This window comes from Danio rerio, chromosome 4 (genome assembly GCF_049306965.1).
Source record: "Danio rerio strain Tuebingen ecotype United States chromosome 4, GRCz12tu, whole genome shotgun sequence".
NCBI classification, from domain to species: Eukaryota; Metazoa; Chordata; class Actinopteri; order Cypriniformes; family Danionidae; genus Danio; species Danio rerio.
The window spans coordinates 72,157,501-72,172,500 of NC_133179.1; the positions used below are offsets into that span (position 1 = coordinate 72,157,501).

The 15,000-nt window shown below is 36.1% G+C and overlaps 2 protein-coding genes across 3 annotated transcripts in view; one reads left to right on the plus strand and one right to left on the minus strand.

Moving 5' to 3' along the window:
* Positions 1-15,000, minus strand: part of LOC137489791 (suppressor APC domain-containing protein 1) — a 57,735-nt gene that overhangs the window by 36,257 nt on the left and 6,478 nt on the right. The gene's annotated exons all lie outside the window — the stretch shown is intronic.
* Positions 2,626-9,323, plus strand: cdkn1d (cyclin-dependent kinase inhibitor 1D). The gene is given in 3 exon segments (NM_001281477.1): positions 2,626-2,729; positions 6,096-6,553; positions 9,241-9,323. Coding segments are annotated over 2 exon segments (510 nt in total). The 5' UTR covers positions 2,626-2,729; positions 6,096-6,099; the 3' UTR covers positions 9,297-9,323.

Sequence of the window (15,000 nt, forward strand, 5' to 3'; positions counted from 1 at the left end):
TGGCTGAGGCTTTTTTTTTCTGATTCTTTTTTTAAAATAGAAGAGCTCTTTAATTACCAACCATGTAGTCTACACCGTTATATACCTTAAAAAAAACAAATTAAAAATGACAATGTAGGATAATTGTATCTTCGGAGATCTTTCTGACCCTCGAAATAAAAGTTTTGTGCTACTCTTGTACATTCTGTCTTGTTAGTTCAGTAAAATCACTGTCTACTGAGATTATAATCCATTTTCCCTTTCTTGATCCATTCAGAAAAATGGTAAAACTTCCGTCGCAGAAATGTAAGGCTCTGCCGTCTTCCTTTCGGTCCGTTCCTGCATTCTCTCATTGTGTGTGGGATTTAGTGCGACTTTGTTCTTTGTATTTCAGATATTTATTTCTCGATCTATTTCTCGCATTACATAAAAAAACTTGCATATCATTACTTATTTTTTACGTGTTACTTTACTCCTTAGTTAGAAAAGTAATATTATTACGTATTCGCGTTACTTGTAATGCATTACCCCAAATACTGATAATAATACCACAAACAAGAACAGAATTTTCGGAGACAAATGTTAACAGGTATTGGTAACATTTCTAATTTGGACTGTAAAGTAGTAATAATGTTCACCTTTTTGTAAAAAAAAAAAAAAGTTCTGTAAACAACTGTGTAGAAACAGTACCCTACTGAAAAAAACAGCTTGATCCAGCCTAAGCTGGTCAGGCTGGTTTTAGATGGTCACCCAAGCTGGTTTTAGCTTGTTTCCCAGGCTGGTCATGGCTGGTTTATCAGGCTGGTTTTAGAGGGGTTTTGGCCACTTTTTAGCTGGTCTTAATTGGTCAGGTTGGTCTTAGCTGGTTTGAACTGGTCAAGCAGGTCTTAGCTGGTTTTAATTGGTCAAGCTGGTTTTAGCTGGTCAGGCTGGTTTTAGAGGGGTTTTGGCCATTTTTAGCCGGTCTTAATTGATCAGGTTGGTCTTAGCTGGTTGTAGCTAGTTTTAAATGGTCGACTAGTTTTAGAGGGGTTTAGCCACTTTTTAGCTGGTCTTAGCTGATCAGGTTGGTCTTAGCTAGTTTTAGCTGGTCTTAGCTGGTTTTAGAGGGGTTTTGGACACTTTTTAGTTGGTCGGGTTGGTCTTAGCTGGTTTTAGTGGGTCAGGCTGGTGATTTTAGAGGGGTTTTGGTCACTTTTTAGCCGGTCTTAGTTGATCAGGCTGGTTTTAGCTTGTCAGGCTGGTCTTAGCTGGCTGGCCTTAACTGGTTTTAGCTGGTCAGGCTGATTTTAGCTGGTCAGGCTGGGAGACCAGCTAAAACCAACTTGACCAGGCAGGGAGACCAGCTAAAACTAGCCTGGCCAGGCTGAGAGACCAGCTAAAACCAGCTTGGCCAGGCTGAGAGACCAGCTTAAACCAGCCTAGTCAGATTGAGAGACCAGCTTGACCAGGATGGGTGACCAGCTAAAACCAGCCAGGCCAGACTGGGAGACCAGCGAAAACCAGCTAAAACCAGCCTGGTCAGACTGAGATACCAGCTTGACCGGTCTGGCCAGGTTGGGAAACCAGCTAAAACCTGCTTGACCAGGTTGGGAGACCAGCTAAAACCATCCTAGTCAGATTGAGAGACCAGTTTGACCAGGATGGGAGACCAGCTAAAACCAGCTTGACCAGGCTGAGAGACCAGCTAAAACCAGCCTGGTCAGACTGACATACCAGCTTGACCAGCCTGGCCAGGTTGGAAGACCAGCTAAAACCAGCTTGACCAGGCTGGGAGACCAGCTAAAACCAGCTACTTCCAGCTAAAACCAGCTAAGACAAGCCAACCAGCTTAGGCTGGTTTTAGCTGTTTTTTTTGAGCAGGGTAATTATACTGAGTACTTATTAAATTAACCATTCATTTATATTTCATTAACATGATCCCTACCCCGACTCTAAACCTAACCCTCATAGCAGTGTAAAAACGGTAATCCTATCGAGTGTTTTTCATTAAATTACCAATGAAATTGTATTTTATTTACCCCTACCCTCACTCCAACCCTAAAGCTTCCCCTTACAGTAGTAGGACTGCCAAATACCTAGTATTATTCATAATAGTTATTAAATTACTCATCAAATTGCGTTACTAAACCCAATCCGTCACAGTAATGTGAAAAATAATTATTATTATTGTACTGTGTCACAAAAAAAAATATGATAGTATCCGCAGCTGTATCCTTTCAACAATTATTAAATATTTTCGGCGGGAATACCGCGGACTTGGCAACCCTGCGTGAAGCGGGAGAAATCAGTGCAGTGTGTGGCTCTATGTTTTGTACAGTCTGTGCTGTGGCTCCTCCCCGTCACGTTGCAGCTCAACGTGACTGATGTTCCCAAGCTGAACGTGAAGCCAGCAAAACACCGAATGTGTGTCAAGCGCGGGGGCTGCGGGGGATTTGACCTACTTTACACGCGGAGACACCATACACTCACTTCCCCACGTTACTTTACGATCCCGAGAGCTCACCAGTGTAGTAAATAGATGGTCCGACATGTTGCTGTGCTGTAAATGTGAGCGTTAATGCTGATATTCGACTGTAGTGTTAGCGCTGCGCGGGTCACGTGACTGGGGGCTGTCCTGCCATCATAACAAACATCTTCAGTGGATCAGTTTATTATTAGCTCGAGCTCTGCTGCATTTCGCATCTATTATCGACCATTGGTCCGTGTGGACTTGATTTCTCTCATCAAGCCTTGCTTGTACTCGAATGGTGAGTTAATCATTATTTTTCATCTTTGTTATTGTTGACGTTGACAGTTTCTAGGGCTGCAGGATATGTCTGACAGTGCGATATTTAACGTTATAATCGCAATATAATTATTTCAACCGATGACAAGAATAGCTCTATTATGAAGAAATTAATCATTTTAGATCGATTTTGGGGACATTTTGTGCATTAATCATTCATTAAATATAATACACAAATCGTAAGCATAGATATAAATACTGAATACATAGATATAAATACTAAATACATAAATATAAATTTACTGAAATTAGAGTTTTATGGGTTTTGGGGAAGTCAAATAATATTAATCAGCTACAGACATTGAATAAAAAAAAGTGTAAAATAACACTATAATAATTCAATAAAATTTGTCATTAAGTTGCAAAAATGATTTTCTATCTATCTATCTATCTATCTATCTATCTATCTATCTATCTATCTATCTATCTATCTATCTATCTATCTATCTATCTATCTATCTATCTATCTATCTATCTATGTGATTTGGGGTGCATGTGCTTTGGTAATAACCTGTGAAGAGATATGGAGTGAGAGAACGGTATGTTCAGTACGTGTCAGTCATCTCTATGTGTGTGTGTGTGTGTGTGTGTGTGTGCGCGCGCGCACGCCACTTTTACGCTCGACGTAAACAAGTCTCCGTTCACATTTATTTTCCCCTCTATCGTATAATACTCGAATTAAATTAAAAGTGAGCGATTTTGTTCATGATGAACCTTAAAAATCCACAAATAAATAAGAGTCCAGATTTAGCGACTTTTGTTTTGGGGGAAAACAAAGTCAAACATTTAAGACTTTTGCATTTGAATCATAAGAAAATTTTATATAAAAATAATAAATAACTTAAATATATAGACCCGAATAATACATTTATATAATCTTGCTGTTGTAAACAGCACCCTTTAAAGTTGGACAATAATACATTTTTTGTCATTGGCTTGTATACACATAGTGACCCCCAAAATAATAAGACACAATACAGTTGAAGTCAGGATTATTAGCCCCGGTTTAATTTATTTTTTGCCCAGTTCCTGTTTAACTGAGAGAATATTTTCAACACATTTCTAATCATAATAGTTTTAACAACTCATCTCTAATAACTGATTTATCTTTGACATGATGACAGTAAATAATATTAGACTAGATATTCTTCAAGACACTTCTATACAGCTTAAAGTGACATTTAAAGGCTTAACTAGGTTAATTAGGGTAACTAGGCAGGTTAGGGTAATTAGGCAAGTTATTGTATAACGATGGTTTGTTTTGTAGAATATTGAGAAATGTATAACTTTAAGGGGCTAAAAATATTGACCTTAAAATGGTGTTTAAAATATTAAAAACTGCTTTTATTCTAGCTGAAATAAATTAAATAAGACTTTCTCCAGAAGAACAAATATTATCAGACACACTGTGAACATTTCCTGAATCTGTTTAACATCATTTGGGAAATATTTAAACAAGATAATTCAAAGGGGGTCGAATAATTCTGACTTCAACTGTAAGTCACTATGAAAACGTATGAATGTGTTTGCATTAAGATGCTACTGGACTACGTTTTGTACATAGGTTAGAATTAGTTACTCCCTCCAGTGGCAGCTTTTGTAGCTTTATTTCTGAATCCACTGAGGAGCAACTTTTCAAAAGACACAACTTTTTACCTGAAGAGTACGGATTTGCTGCCTCAAAGGTCCATATTTGTGCATAAAACGTTCAACTTTTGTACTTTTTAGGTGCCTTTTTAAGAAACCAATATGAATCCTTTATGTATAAATGTGTAGCCTTTAAAAAGCCACCACTCCAGAGACAGACTTCTAAGAGTGTGTGATGGAAGTTAGGCATGGGCCGGTATAAGATTCTGACGGTATGATAACCTTGGATGAAAATATCATGGGCTGCGACCGAAACCACCTACAACTCAGTAGGTACTTTATTTGAATTTAACCGTACTACTCGGTTGTTAGAAAAGTACGCTCTATACAGTATGAATGTGAAAAGTATGAATGGGATTCGGATGTACTACATCCTCCATTTTGTCATGGTTACGTTACCTACCTGCGTCAATTGCGTCGCTTTACTCCCACTCATGAATTCGCTCGCGGGGCATCATGGGATAGCGCAGCATGCATGCGATGCGCACTCGACATACAATCCTGACATACTGATTTTCGAATTCTATGAATTCAGACATACTGAATTCTGCGTCCGAAGCCGCATACTTCCATACTATATAGTACGCCAAAATCAGTATGCGAGCAGAGTAGTATGTGCGAATTCATAGAATTTGAAAATCAGTATGCGAGAAGAACCCGGATGACTTGCTACTTCCGGCGAGATTCTGAAGTGCGCATCCCATGCATGCTGCGCTATCCCATGATGCCCCGCGAGAGAATTCATGAATGGGAGTGAAGCGACGCAAATTACGCAGGTAGATCGCATGACCATAACAAAATGGCGGATGTAGTACGTCCGAATTCCATTCATACTTTCACATTCATACTGTATATAACGTACTTTTCTAACGGCCGAGTACGTTTAAATTCAAATACAGTACCTACTGAGTAGTAGGCGGTTTCGGACGCAGCCAAGAACTTTTTACCCATTTAACACAATATACTTTACTTTGAAAAGCATTTAAAGTATTCTGGAGCAGTAAACATGTCAGGCTAAATAATTAAAACGAATCGCTGACTTCTGCTGTCGTCGTTTATTTCAGAAACACTGACTTCTTTACGATTTAAAATGGCAATTTTTTTCTGTTGGAGATACTGTTAAAAAAATAAGTAAATTAAAAAAATCGTACTCATACCTCAGGAACAGACTAGGAAAATGTTGACGTTTTTAAATCCTTGACTTTTCCAAACTGCGGCATACCATGAAAGCGGTTATCATCCCATGCCTAGATGAAGTAATGATGGGAGAAGTTGAGCCTTTCAAAGCCTCAAAACACCTCGTAATAGAGACACCTGGTGGCCAAAACCATGTACACTTTATTAGGTACAGCTGTCCGACTGCTTGTTAATGCTAAATACTAATCAGCCAATCACATGGCAGCAACTCAGCGCATTTAGGCATGTAGGCATGGTCAAGACGATCCGCTGCAGTTCAAACCGTGCATCAGAATGGGGAAGAAAGGGGATTAAAGTGACTTTGAACGTGGCATGGTTGTTGGTGCCAGACGGGCTGGTCTGAGTATTTCAGAAACTGCTGATCTACTGGGATTTTCACGCACAACCATCTCTAGGGTTTACAGAGAATGCTCTGAAAAAGAGGAAATATCTAGTGAGCGGCAGTTCTGTGAAACCAGTTGTTCGATTCTCTTCGTTCCCACAGGAACATGTCTGTGGTGCGGGCTGCATGTGATCATGGGCTGTTGAAGAGGCAGGAGGAGGACATTAAGCCCCAGACGGCGGTGATTCGGCGTAACCTGTTTGGTCCCGTGGACCACCAGCAGCTGCAGCAGGACTTCCAGAGGCTCTTCTGCATGAACGTAGAGACCGCCAAACAACGCTGGAACTTCGACTTTCAGAGGGACCAGCCTGTCCCGGGACGAGTCGAGTGGGAAGAGCTGCGCTGCCAGGACGTCCCGGCCTTCTACCGCAGCAGTGTGGTCAGGCCCAGTGTGATGAAGCAGATGCTGGATAGAGAATCCTTTGCTCGCTCCTCTGCAGCGACGGCCACGGAGAAATTTCTGGAGCTGCGAAGAAGCTGTGCCGGTTTTAGAGGAACCAAGCCTGAGAAGAGAATGGCTGCCGTTTTGGGGGTCAAACGCAGACAAGCAAACATCACAGGTGAGGCTGTGGTCAGGGCAGAACTCCATCGTCATACTGTTTAAATTAGATTCATCAATACGAACATGAGTAGTTATGAGTAAATTTGTTGTTTTAATGAAATAAAATGTCGTTGTGAGAAGAGATGTTGTTTTAACAAACCATCTCGTTATTATGAGAGAAGTTGTTATAACAAAATAACGTCTCGTTATTATAAAAAAGTTGTCATTATAATAAACCAGCATCTAATTTTTATGAGAAAAGTTGTCATTATAATGAAATAACATCTTGTTATTATAAAAAAAATTGTCTTAACGAAATAACATCTCGTTATTAAGCGAAACGTTGTCATTATAATGAAATAGCATCTCGTTTTTATAAGACAAGTTGTCATTATCACGAAATATCACAAGTTGTTGTCGTTATGTACTTTTTATTAGAAGAGTTGTCGTTATAGCAAAATAACATCTTGTTATTATGAGAAAAGTTGTCGTTATAATGAAATAACATCCTGTTATTATAAAAAAGTAGTTATTATAATGAAATAGCATCTCGTTTTTATAAGAAAAGTTGTCGTTATAACGAAATAACATCTTGTTATTATGAGAAAAGTTGTCATTATAATGAAATAACATCTCATTTTAATAAAAAAAGTAATTATAACAAAATAGCATCTCGTTTTTATAAGAAAAGTTGTCATTATAACGAAATTTCACGACAAGTTGTCGTTATGTACTTTTTATTAGAAGAGTTGTCGTATAGCAAAATAACATCTTGTTATTATGAGAAAAGTTGTCGTTATAATGAAATAACATCCTGGTATTATAAAGAAAGTAGTTATTATAATGAAATAGCATCTCGTTTTTATAAGAAAAAGTTGTCGTTATAATGAAATAACATCTTGTTATTATGAGAAAAGTTGTCGTTATAATGAAATAACATCTCATTATTATAAAAAAAGTAATATTAACAAAATAGCATCTCGTTTTTATAAGAAAAGTTGTCATTATCACGAAATATCACGACAAGTTGTCGTTATGTACTTTTTATTAGAAGAGTTGTCGTATAGCAAAATAACATCTTGTTATTATGAGAAAAGTTGTCGTTATAATGAAATAACATCCTGGTATTATAAAGAAAGTAGTTATTATAATGAAATAGCATCTCGTTTTTATAAGAAAAAGTTGTCGTTATAATGAAATAACATCTTGTTATTATGAGAAAAGTTGTCGTTATAATGAAATAACATCTCATTATTATAAAAAAAGTAATATTAACAAAATAGCATCTCGTTTTTATAAGAAAAGTTGTCATTATCACGAAATATCACGACAAGTTGTCGTTATGTACTTTTTATTAGAAGAGTTGTCGTATAGCAAAATAACATCTTGTTATTATGAGAAAAGTTGTCGTTATAATGAAATAACATCCTGGTATTATAAAGAAAGTAGTTATTATAATGAAATAGCATCTCGTTTTTATAAGAAAAGTTGTCATTATAACGAAATAACATCTCGTTATTATGAGAAAAGTTGTCGTTACAATGAAATGTTTTATTATAAAAATTGTCATAACGAAATAACATCTTGTTATTATGAGAAAAGTTGTCGTTATAATAAAATAACAACTAGTTATTATAAAAAAGTTGTAATTATAATGAAATAGCATCTCGTTTTTATTATAATAGTTGTCACTATAACGAAATAACATCTTGTTATTATGAGAAAGTTGTATTTATAATGAAATAACATCTTGTTATTATATGAAAAATTGTCGTTATAATGAAATTACGTCTCATTATTATGAGAAAAGTTGTCGTTATAACGAAATAACATCTTGTTATTATGAGAAAAGTTGTCATAACGTAATAACATCTCGTTATTATGAGAAACGTTCTCATAATGAAATAGCATCTCGTTTTTATTAGAAAAGTTGCCGTTATAACGAAATGACATTTCATAATTATAAGAAACGTCCCTGACAAAATAACATCTCGTTATTATGAGTAAAGGTGTTGTTTTAACGACATAACATCGTTAGTACTATTTAATGTTTAATTTTACTATTTAATTTTGTTTTAACAAAATAGCATCGTTACTATTAGAAAATATGTTAATGAAATAACATTGTTAGTACAAGTAAATAAGTTGTTTTAACAAAATAACTTTGTTAGTACAAATACATCGTTTTAATGAAATAAAATCGTTATTACGAGTAAATGTATCATTTTAAATATATAACATCTTTAGTACGATTAAATATATCGCTTTAACGAAATAACATTGTCAGTACAAGTTGTCGTTTTAAAGAAATAATATCATTAGTACGAGTAAATATGCCGTTTTAACGAAATAACATTGTTAGTGTGAGTAAATGTCGTTTTAACGTAATAACATCGTTAGTATGAGTAAATGTCATTTTCACAAAATAACATCTCGTTATTAGAAGAAAAGATGTAATTTAAAAAAATATATCATTTTTACAGCATAATATTGTAAAGAAAGTCAGTTCCCCTCAGAGATTTACTCATTTAAATTATTACTCCAGTTTTATCAAGATTTTGTTTTAGCATCTCAGCAGATTTGAATAGTTACGTATTTAAATCGATTCAAATATTCACTTCTATACATCAAAAATTAATTATTAACCAATTATTTGTGGAATTCAAGATAATTTAAAAAAATCGAATATGCTTTTCTCTCTTTCAGACTTTTTCAGAGTGACGAAAAGACGGTTTCTTCATCACAAAGCTTCAGGACAGTAAACATCCAGTGGACTTTCCTCTATGTATATATCTGTATATACAATATCTGCACATGTAGCTCTTCATCTGACCAGCAAATGTAAAATAGGATATATTATTACATATATATACACATGTGTGTGTATACGCTTAAACATGCGTGCACATTTACACAGTATATCGCATAATTAGGAGTCTAACAAAGAAAATTCACTGAAATTCCGTTTTATTGTTACACAACGCACGTAGAAAGCATTAGGAATGCACTGTTTTCTGTTGCTGTGCACTGAATATATAGGATATCATGCGCTATAAGACAAATACTGTGAACATATACACAAATGCACTATAAAAGAACGGTTTGCAGCTCATCTGTCCTGTTAAGTAGCACAAGTGCACACGATATACATAAGCTAACAATATCCTCCAGTTATTCTGTCCAACTTTTGGTATTTATTTTTATTGAACACACTTTTTTTGTATTACGAAAAATAAGATGCATTTAACCTGAGCCATAAATGTTATGAAGCGTTTCGCGATATAAGTGACTATGTAAGTCACTAGCAAACATATAGTCTGCTTTGATATATTTTGAAGTTTTATATAGGCTGTATATAAAATTATGTTTGTAAATAACCTTGAAACATTGTTCGAATACGATTTTTATGATTGTAAATGAAAGCGGTGAGTGTTTTATAGTGTACGTTTTCTATCAGTCACTTGTATTTTCATCAATGCTGTATTTTTACTGTGTGCGTATATTTGATATACGTGTTAATTTTGTATTGTTTTTCTAATTTCCCAAAGTGACGTTTCACAGAGATTTTTTCACTGTATTTTTCTATAACGTTTTTCGTTAATAACACAAAAATCTGCTATGGTTATTTTATTTTTGGCTTCAGAACAAACTAGTGTTGTCAAAAGACTAATTAAGCCTTTAAAATGCTGAATATTATGCAGTTACTAGATGCATATTAAGGCAAAAATAAATGAGTTATGAAAACTATTATGTTAGACGTCACTTAGGAAACATTTAAAAAAAATTGTATTAACTAAATTAGATTTATATCTGACATTACTCTCAAAACTACAGAAAATGCTGACAAAATTAACCAAATTAATTGCTTTAAAGTTAATAAATAAGTAAAAGTCCACTGAACTAAGGTTAGGAAGATGAAATCAGACCCAGGCGGGGATACCTTTACCCACAGATTTTCTAAACGTCCGTTAAAAATAGCATTCTACCTCATGAAATGAGAAAGGACCTTTATTTTGTATTTTACGCATATACAAGTTTGTAAAATGTAGCATTTGTCATGTATATGCTGCCTGATCTCACGAGGAAACGTAAGGATTTTAAGTTTTGTCAGTTTAGTGGCTAATTCGTACAAGTTCAGTTGTACGAAAAAATTTTTTAAAAAGAGGCGTGGCACCCAACCCCATCCCTAACCGCAACCGTCATTAGGTGATGAGCAAATCGTACTAAATTATACGAATTAAATTGTACGAATTCATACGAATTCGCCACTATATCAAAAAGTTACGAATCGCCGCGAGATTGCGTTAGTATATGCTAGTTTTTCCCCTCGGAAGTACAGTATATTGGCATGAAAGTAATCTGTGCTTCAGATCTACACAGTATTGTGTGTGTTTGTTCGTCGTTTTGTTTTTTTAAAACTCACGTTTGCCTTATTCTGTGTGTTTTGGGGGAATTAAATATTGTATTTTGCACTACGTGTCATCTTAAAAGATGTGATGGGCCAGCTAATCTCATTTATTGAAGATAATGATAATAATAATAATAATAATATGTGCTGCAGATATGTGACCCTGGAGCTCAAAACCTATACATTGCGCAAATAAAAAATACATTGTATTTGAGGCCAAAAATCCTTCGAATATTAAGCAAAGCTCATGTTTCGTGAAGATATTTAGTGCATTTCTTACTTTAAAGATCTAAAACAAGTCTCTGATGTCCTCACAGTGTCTATGGCTCCGTTTACACTAGTGCGTTTTAGTTTGAAAGCGGCGTTTTAGATCAAAAAACGATCCGCGTCCACACTAGCGTCTCTGAACATATCTCCGTCCACACTACGCCACCAAAAACGTATATCACGTGACCATTCGCGCACTCTGGGCATGCGCGTTCTAGTATAAACAGGAAGCACGTGTCTCGCTCGGCATTTGGTTATTGTTAGTCAACAAACGCCGGTTGAACATTAAACGCGACGGCAAAGAAAGCAAGAGAGGTAATTTTGTGGACAGACGACGAGGTCGAGTTGTTACTGAACGTAACAAATGAATAACTGCGAATAGCGCCTAAAACAGACAATAGGGCAAACAACGCTCCCATTTCTGTGTCCATGTTGTTGTTTACAGTACTGTCTTCCAGTAACGTTAAAGCCATGTGTATAGCATAGTCACGTGATAGGGGCTTGACGAATAAGGGAAGGATACGCAATGACACAAAAGCCCCAATCAGGTATCGAATCTCAGCAGTCCCGCCTCCGTTTTCAGATGTCTCCGTTTTTCAGAATGAAAACAGCCTCTTCAGCGTTTTCAAAACGCTCTGTTTTCGGCGCTCGAGAACTCCAGTGTAGTGTGGACGGATGGCGTAACCTTAGCAAAACGTATGCATTTTAAAATGAAAACGCATTAGTGTAAACAGGGCCTATGTGTGCGTTTTATTACGCAGAAAATGTTTTATAACGGTCTCAAACTGACCCTTTTATAGGCTTTGATCCTAATTGTGCTGCTTTGGTGACTGTCGCTTTAAATGCAAATGAGAGTGAGCTCTTTTTAGAGGAGGGCGGAGCTACAAACACCTGTGTCAGCAATGTCAGAGAGCTTAGAATGACCAAGAGGCGACACTCTGTTGTTGTTTGGGAAACAGCCACTAGATGCCGCTAGTGTCACGGGGCGGCCATTTTGGAATGAAATTTCCAATAGAACAACAGCATATTATAAGTGTGTAAGTTATTAAAAGTGCTGGTGATTGTGATAGTAAGTGTTGTATTGTAGTCTTTCAGGTTGTATCTCAGCTTTAAATGTGCTTTTTAAATAAATTAATTTAAAACAAAGCAGCAGCTGAGATCCAATTACCATCCAATCGCCTTCACTCCAAAATGGCGGAATCGCGGGGATGTTGCTGATGCAATGGAACGTGCTATTGAGTGTCGCCTCTAAGCTCTTTGGCATAGCGGCAGATTCAAAACTCTACTGGCAGACGGCTGCTTCTCACCCAGGGCTGTCTATGCTAATGAGTGGGCGGGGCTTTCCCCTTCTGATGACACGTACAATCAATGTTGTTTCTACCAAATCTGATTATAAATAGAATGAATTAAGTTCTATCAATAGACGCTGGAGATATTCACACACTGCTGCCACACAACTGTGTTTAAACCCCTTCTAAAGGTGATTTTGACACAATAGGTGCCCTTTAAATGTATAAAAAGTAGTCTATTTGTACACGTTTACAGCAACGGTTTAGATTTTTGCTGTTGTATATATCTCAATCTCAAAGAAATGTCCACTTATGACTGGTTTTGTGAACCAGGGTCACATATGTCAGCAGAGTCCGGTCTTAAAAGTGAATTTGTTAACACTTTAACATGGGAACCGGTTGTCACATTTAAATGTTGGTTGTCTATTAGTACTTAAAAAGTATTTTGAATGGCTATATCCTTCTTAACTTCATAACACTTCTAAAATTAACCAGGCTAACTGTACGCAGTAAATGTGGAGTTTATTGAGGCTAGGGTCACAGTTAATAGTTCCCTGAATAAAGTGTTTCCATTCATGGAGTGAACAACACCTTAAGTATGTTGATCTTGTGTCTGTTGTTGTGTGAATGATGTTTGTGTTTGCTTTGTATGCGAAACAGAGTCACATAAAAGGCATGTATAAAGCTATTTCTGAAGTTGGTCTCGTTTTTCGCCCCTCGTAGTGATTGTTATGCACCACAGATGTTTAAAAAGCTTTCATTATGCATATTCATATTGGCTTCTTTTAATAAGATCAGTATATATTATTGTATAGCGATGGTTTGTTCTGTAGACTATCGAAAAAATATATAGCTAATAATATTGACCTTAAAATAGTGTTAAAAAAAAATTTTTAAACTGCTTTTATTCTAGCCGAAATAACAAATCGGACTTTCTCTAGAAGAAAAAATATTATCAGACACACTGTGAACATTTCCTGAATATCTTCAACATCATTTTTGAAATAGTCATAAAGAAAAAAAAGAAAAATCAAAGGCGCGCTAATAATTCTGACTTGTGTAATGATTCAGTCAGCTCATAATAGTTTGCTTCAAAATGACACTGAATACATTTTACAGTAAATCATACACTGAAAGTAGCCTAGATAACACATTCAGTACATTTTGCAGTACATTCATCAGGCTGCTGCTGCGCATTTCTTGGTAAAGCTGAAAAATTACATACAACAAACCCCAAATATTAAAAGTTTCACAAATAAAATGACGGTAACACTTTGTTTTGATGGTCCATTTGTCAGACTCGGGTCCAGTTAATCCCCTCACCAACCGACCAGCAGAGGTCCCGCTCGCCCGGCTACTGAAATCACACAAAACTCCATTACCCACAAGACGCCGCGGTACCTTAATTACCGTCCAACTGACACCCTCCTGTCATTCAGAGCGAAGTCTTTTTTTTTTTTTTTGCTCAGCATTCAATTTCAAGCGTTTCCTACATTCTCTGACTGATTACTGTTGCCGACCCGGACCGATTGTTTACCTGTGGTTCTATGCCGCCAGCCCAGATCCTAGCACGGGTTGTTGTTGAATTGTTTCACGCATCGCCCCATTGGCTGGTTGACGATTTGCTTCAGTGACGTAATGAAACAGTTCATCATAAAGGTGTATTAAATAAACTATTCATTTACAATCCGTGCTTAAACATCCATGTTCAAAACACACACTAATTATATCCATCTAAAACGTAGGAGAGCGTTTTATTTTTATGTTCACCGCAGGTTGTTGATGAATTGTTCAACGCATCGCGACGATTTGTTTCAGTGACGTGGTGAAATTCATGATCAAAATGTGTACTGAAAGCATCCAACAATCCGTGAACACACCAAGGAACACTTATTATAGCCATCTAAAATGCCGGACAGCGTTTTATTTATATTTTAGCACGGGTTGTTGAATCGTTTCCCGCATCGCATTGGCTGGTTGACGATTTGTTTCAGTGACAAAGTGAAAAGTTAAAATTGATCAACAATTCGTGCTAAAGACAGATATCGATCTTCAAAAGATACTTATAATCTAAACTACCCATATTAATGCAGTCATTAAACACTTAAAGTGACATGAACACTGATTATGAAGGGCGTTATTCAGTGTTTGTGGAAGCCAATGGATGTTTTGAAGCCACCAGATGGCGACAAGCATGTAAAACACATACAATTATTTGATTTAAAATATATAATAAAGCAGTATTGTTAGATGTGGTTACATTTGATGTTTTACTTTTCCTCATATATGTTTTAAATAGTCGATTGTTTATTCATTTACATGCTGAAAAAGCATTTAAGCCACTGACAGATGACAAAGCTGGGGAAACTCAATCACACCACTAGATGGAGACAAGAGACTGTTTAAGGTTTAATAATAAGATATTTAATACCAAAACCACAACAAAACTGCATGTTTGACCAAAAATACAGCAAAATAAAAATAAATAAATAAATAAAATAA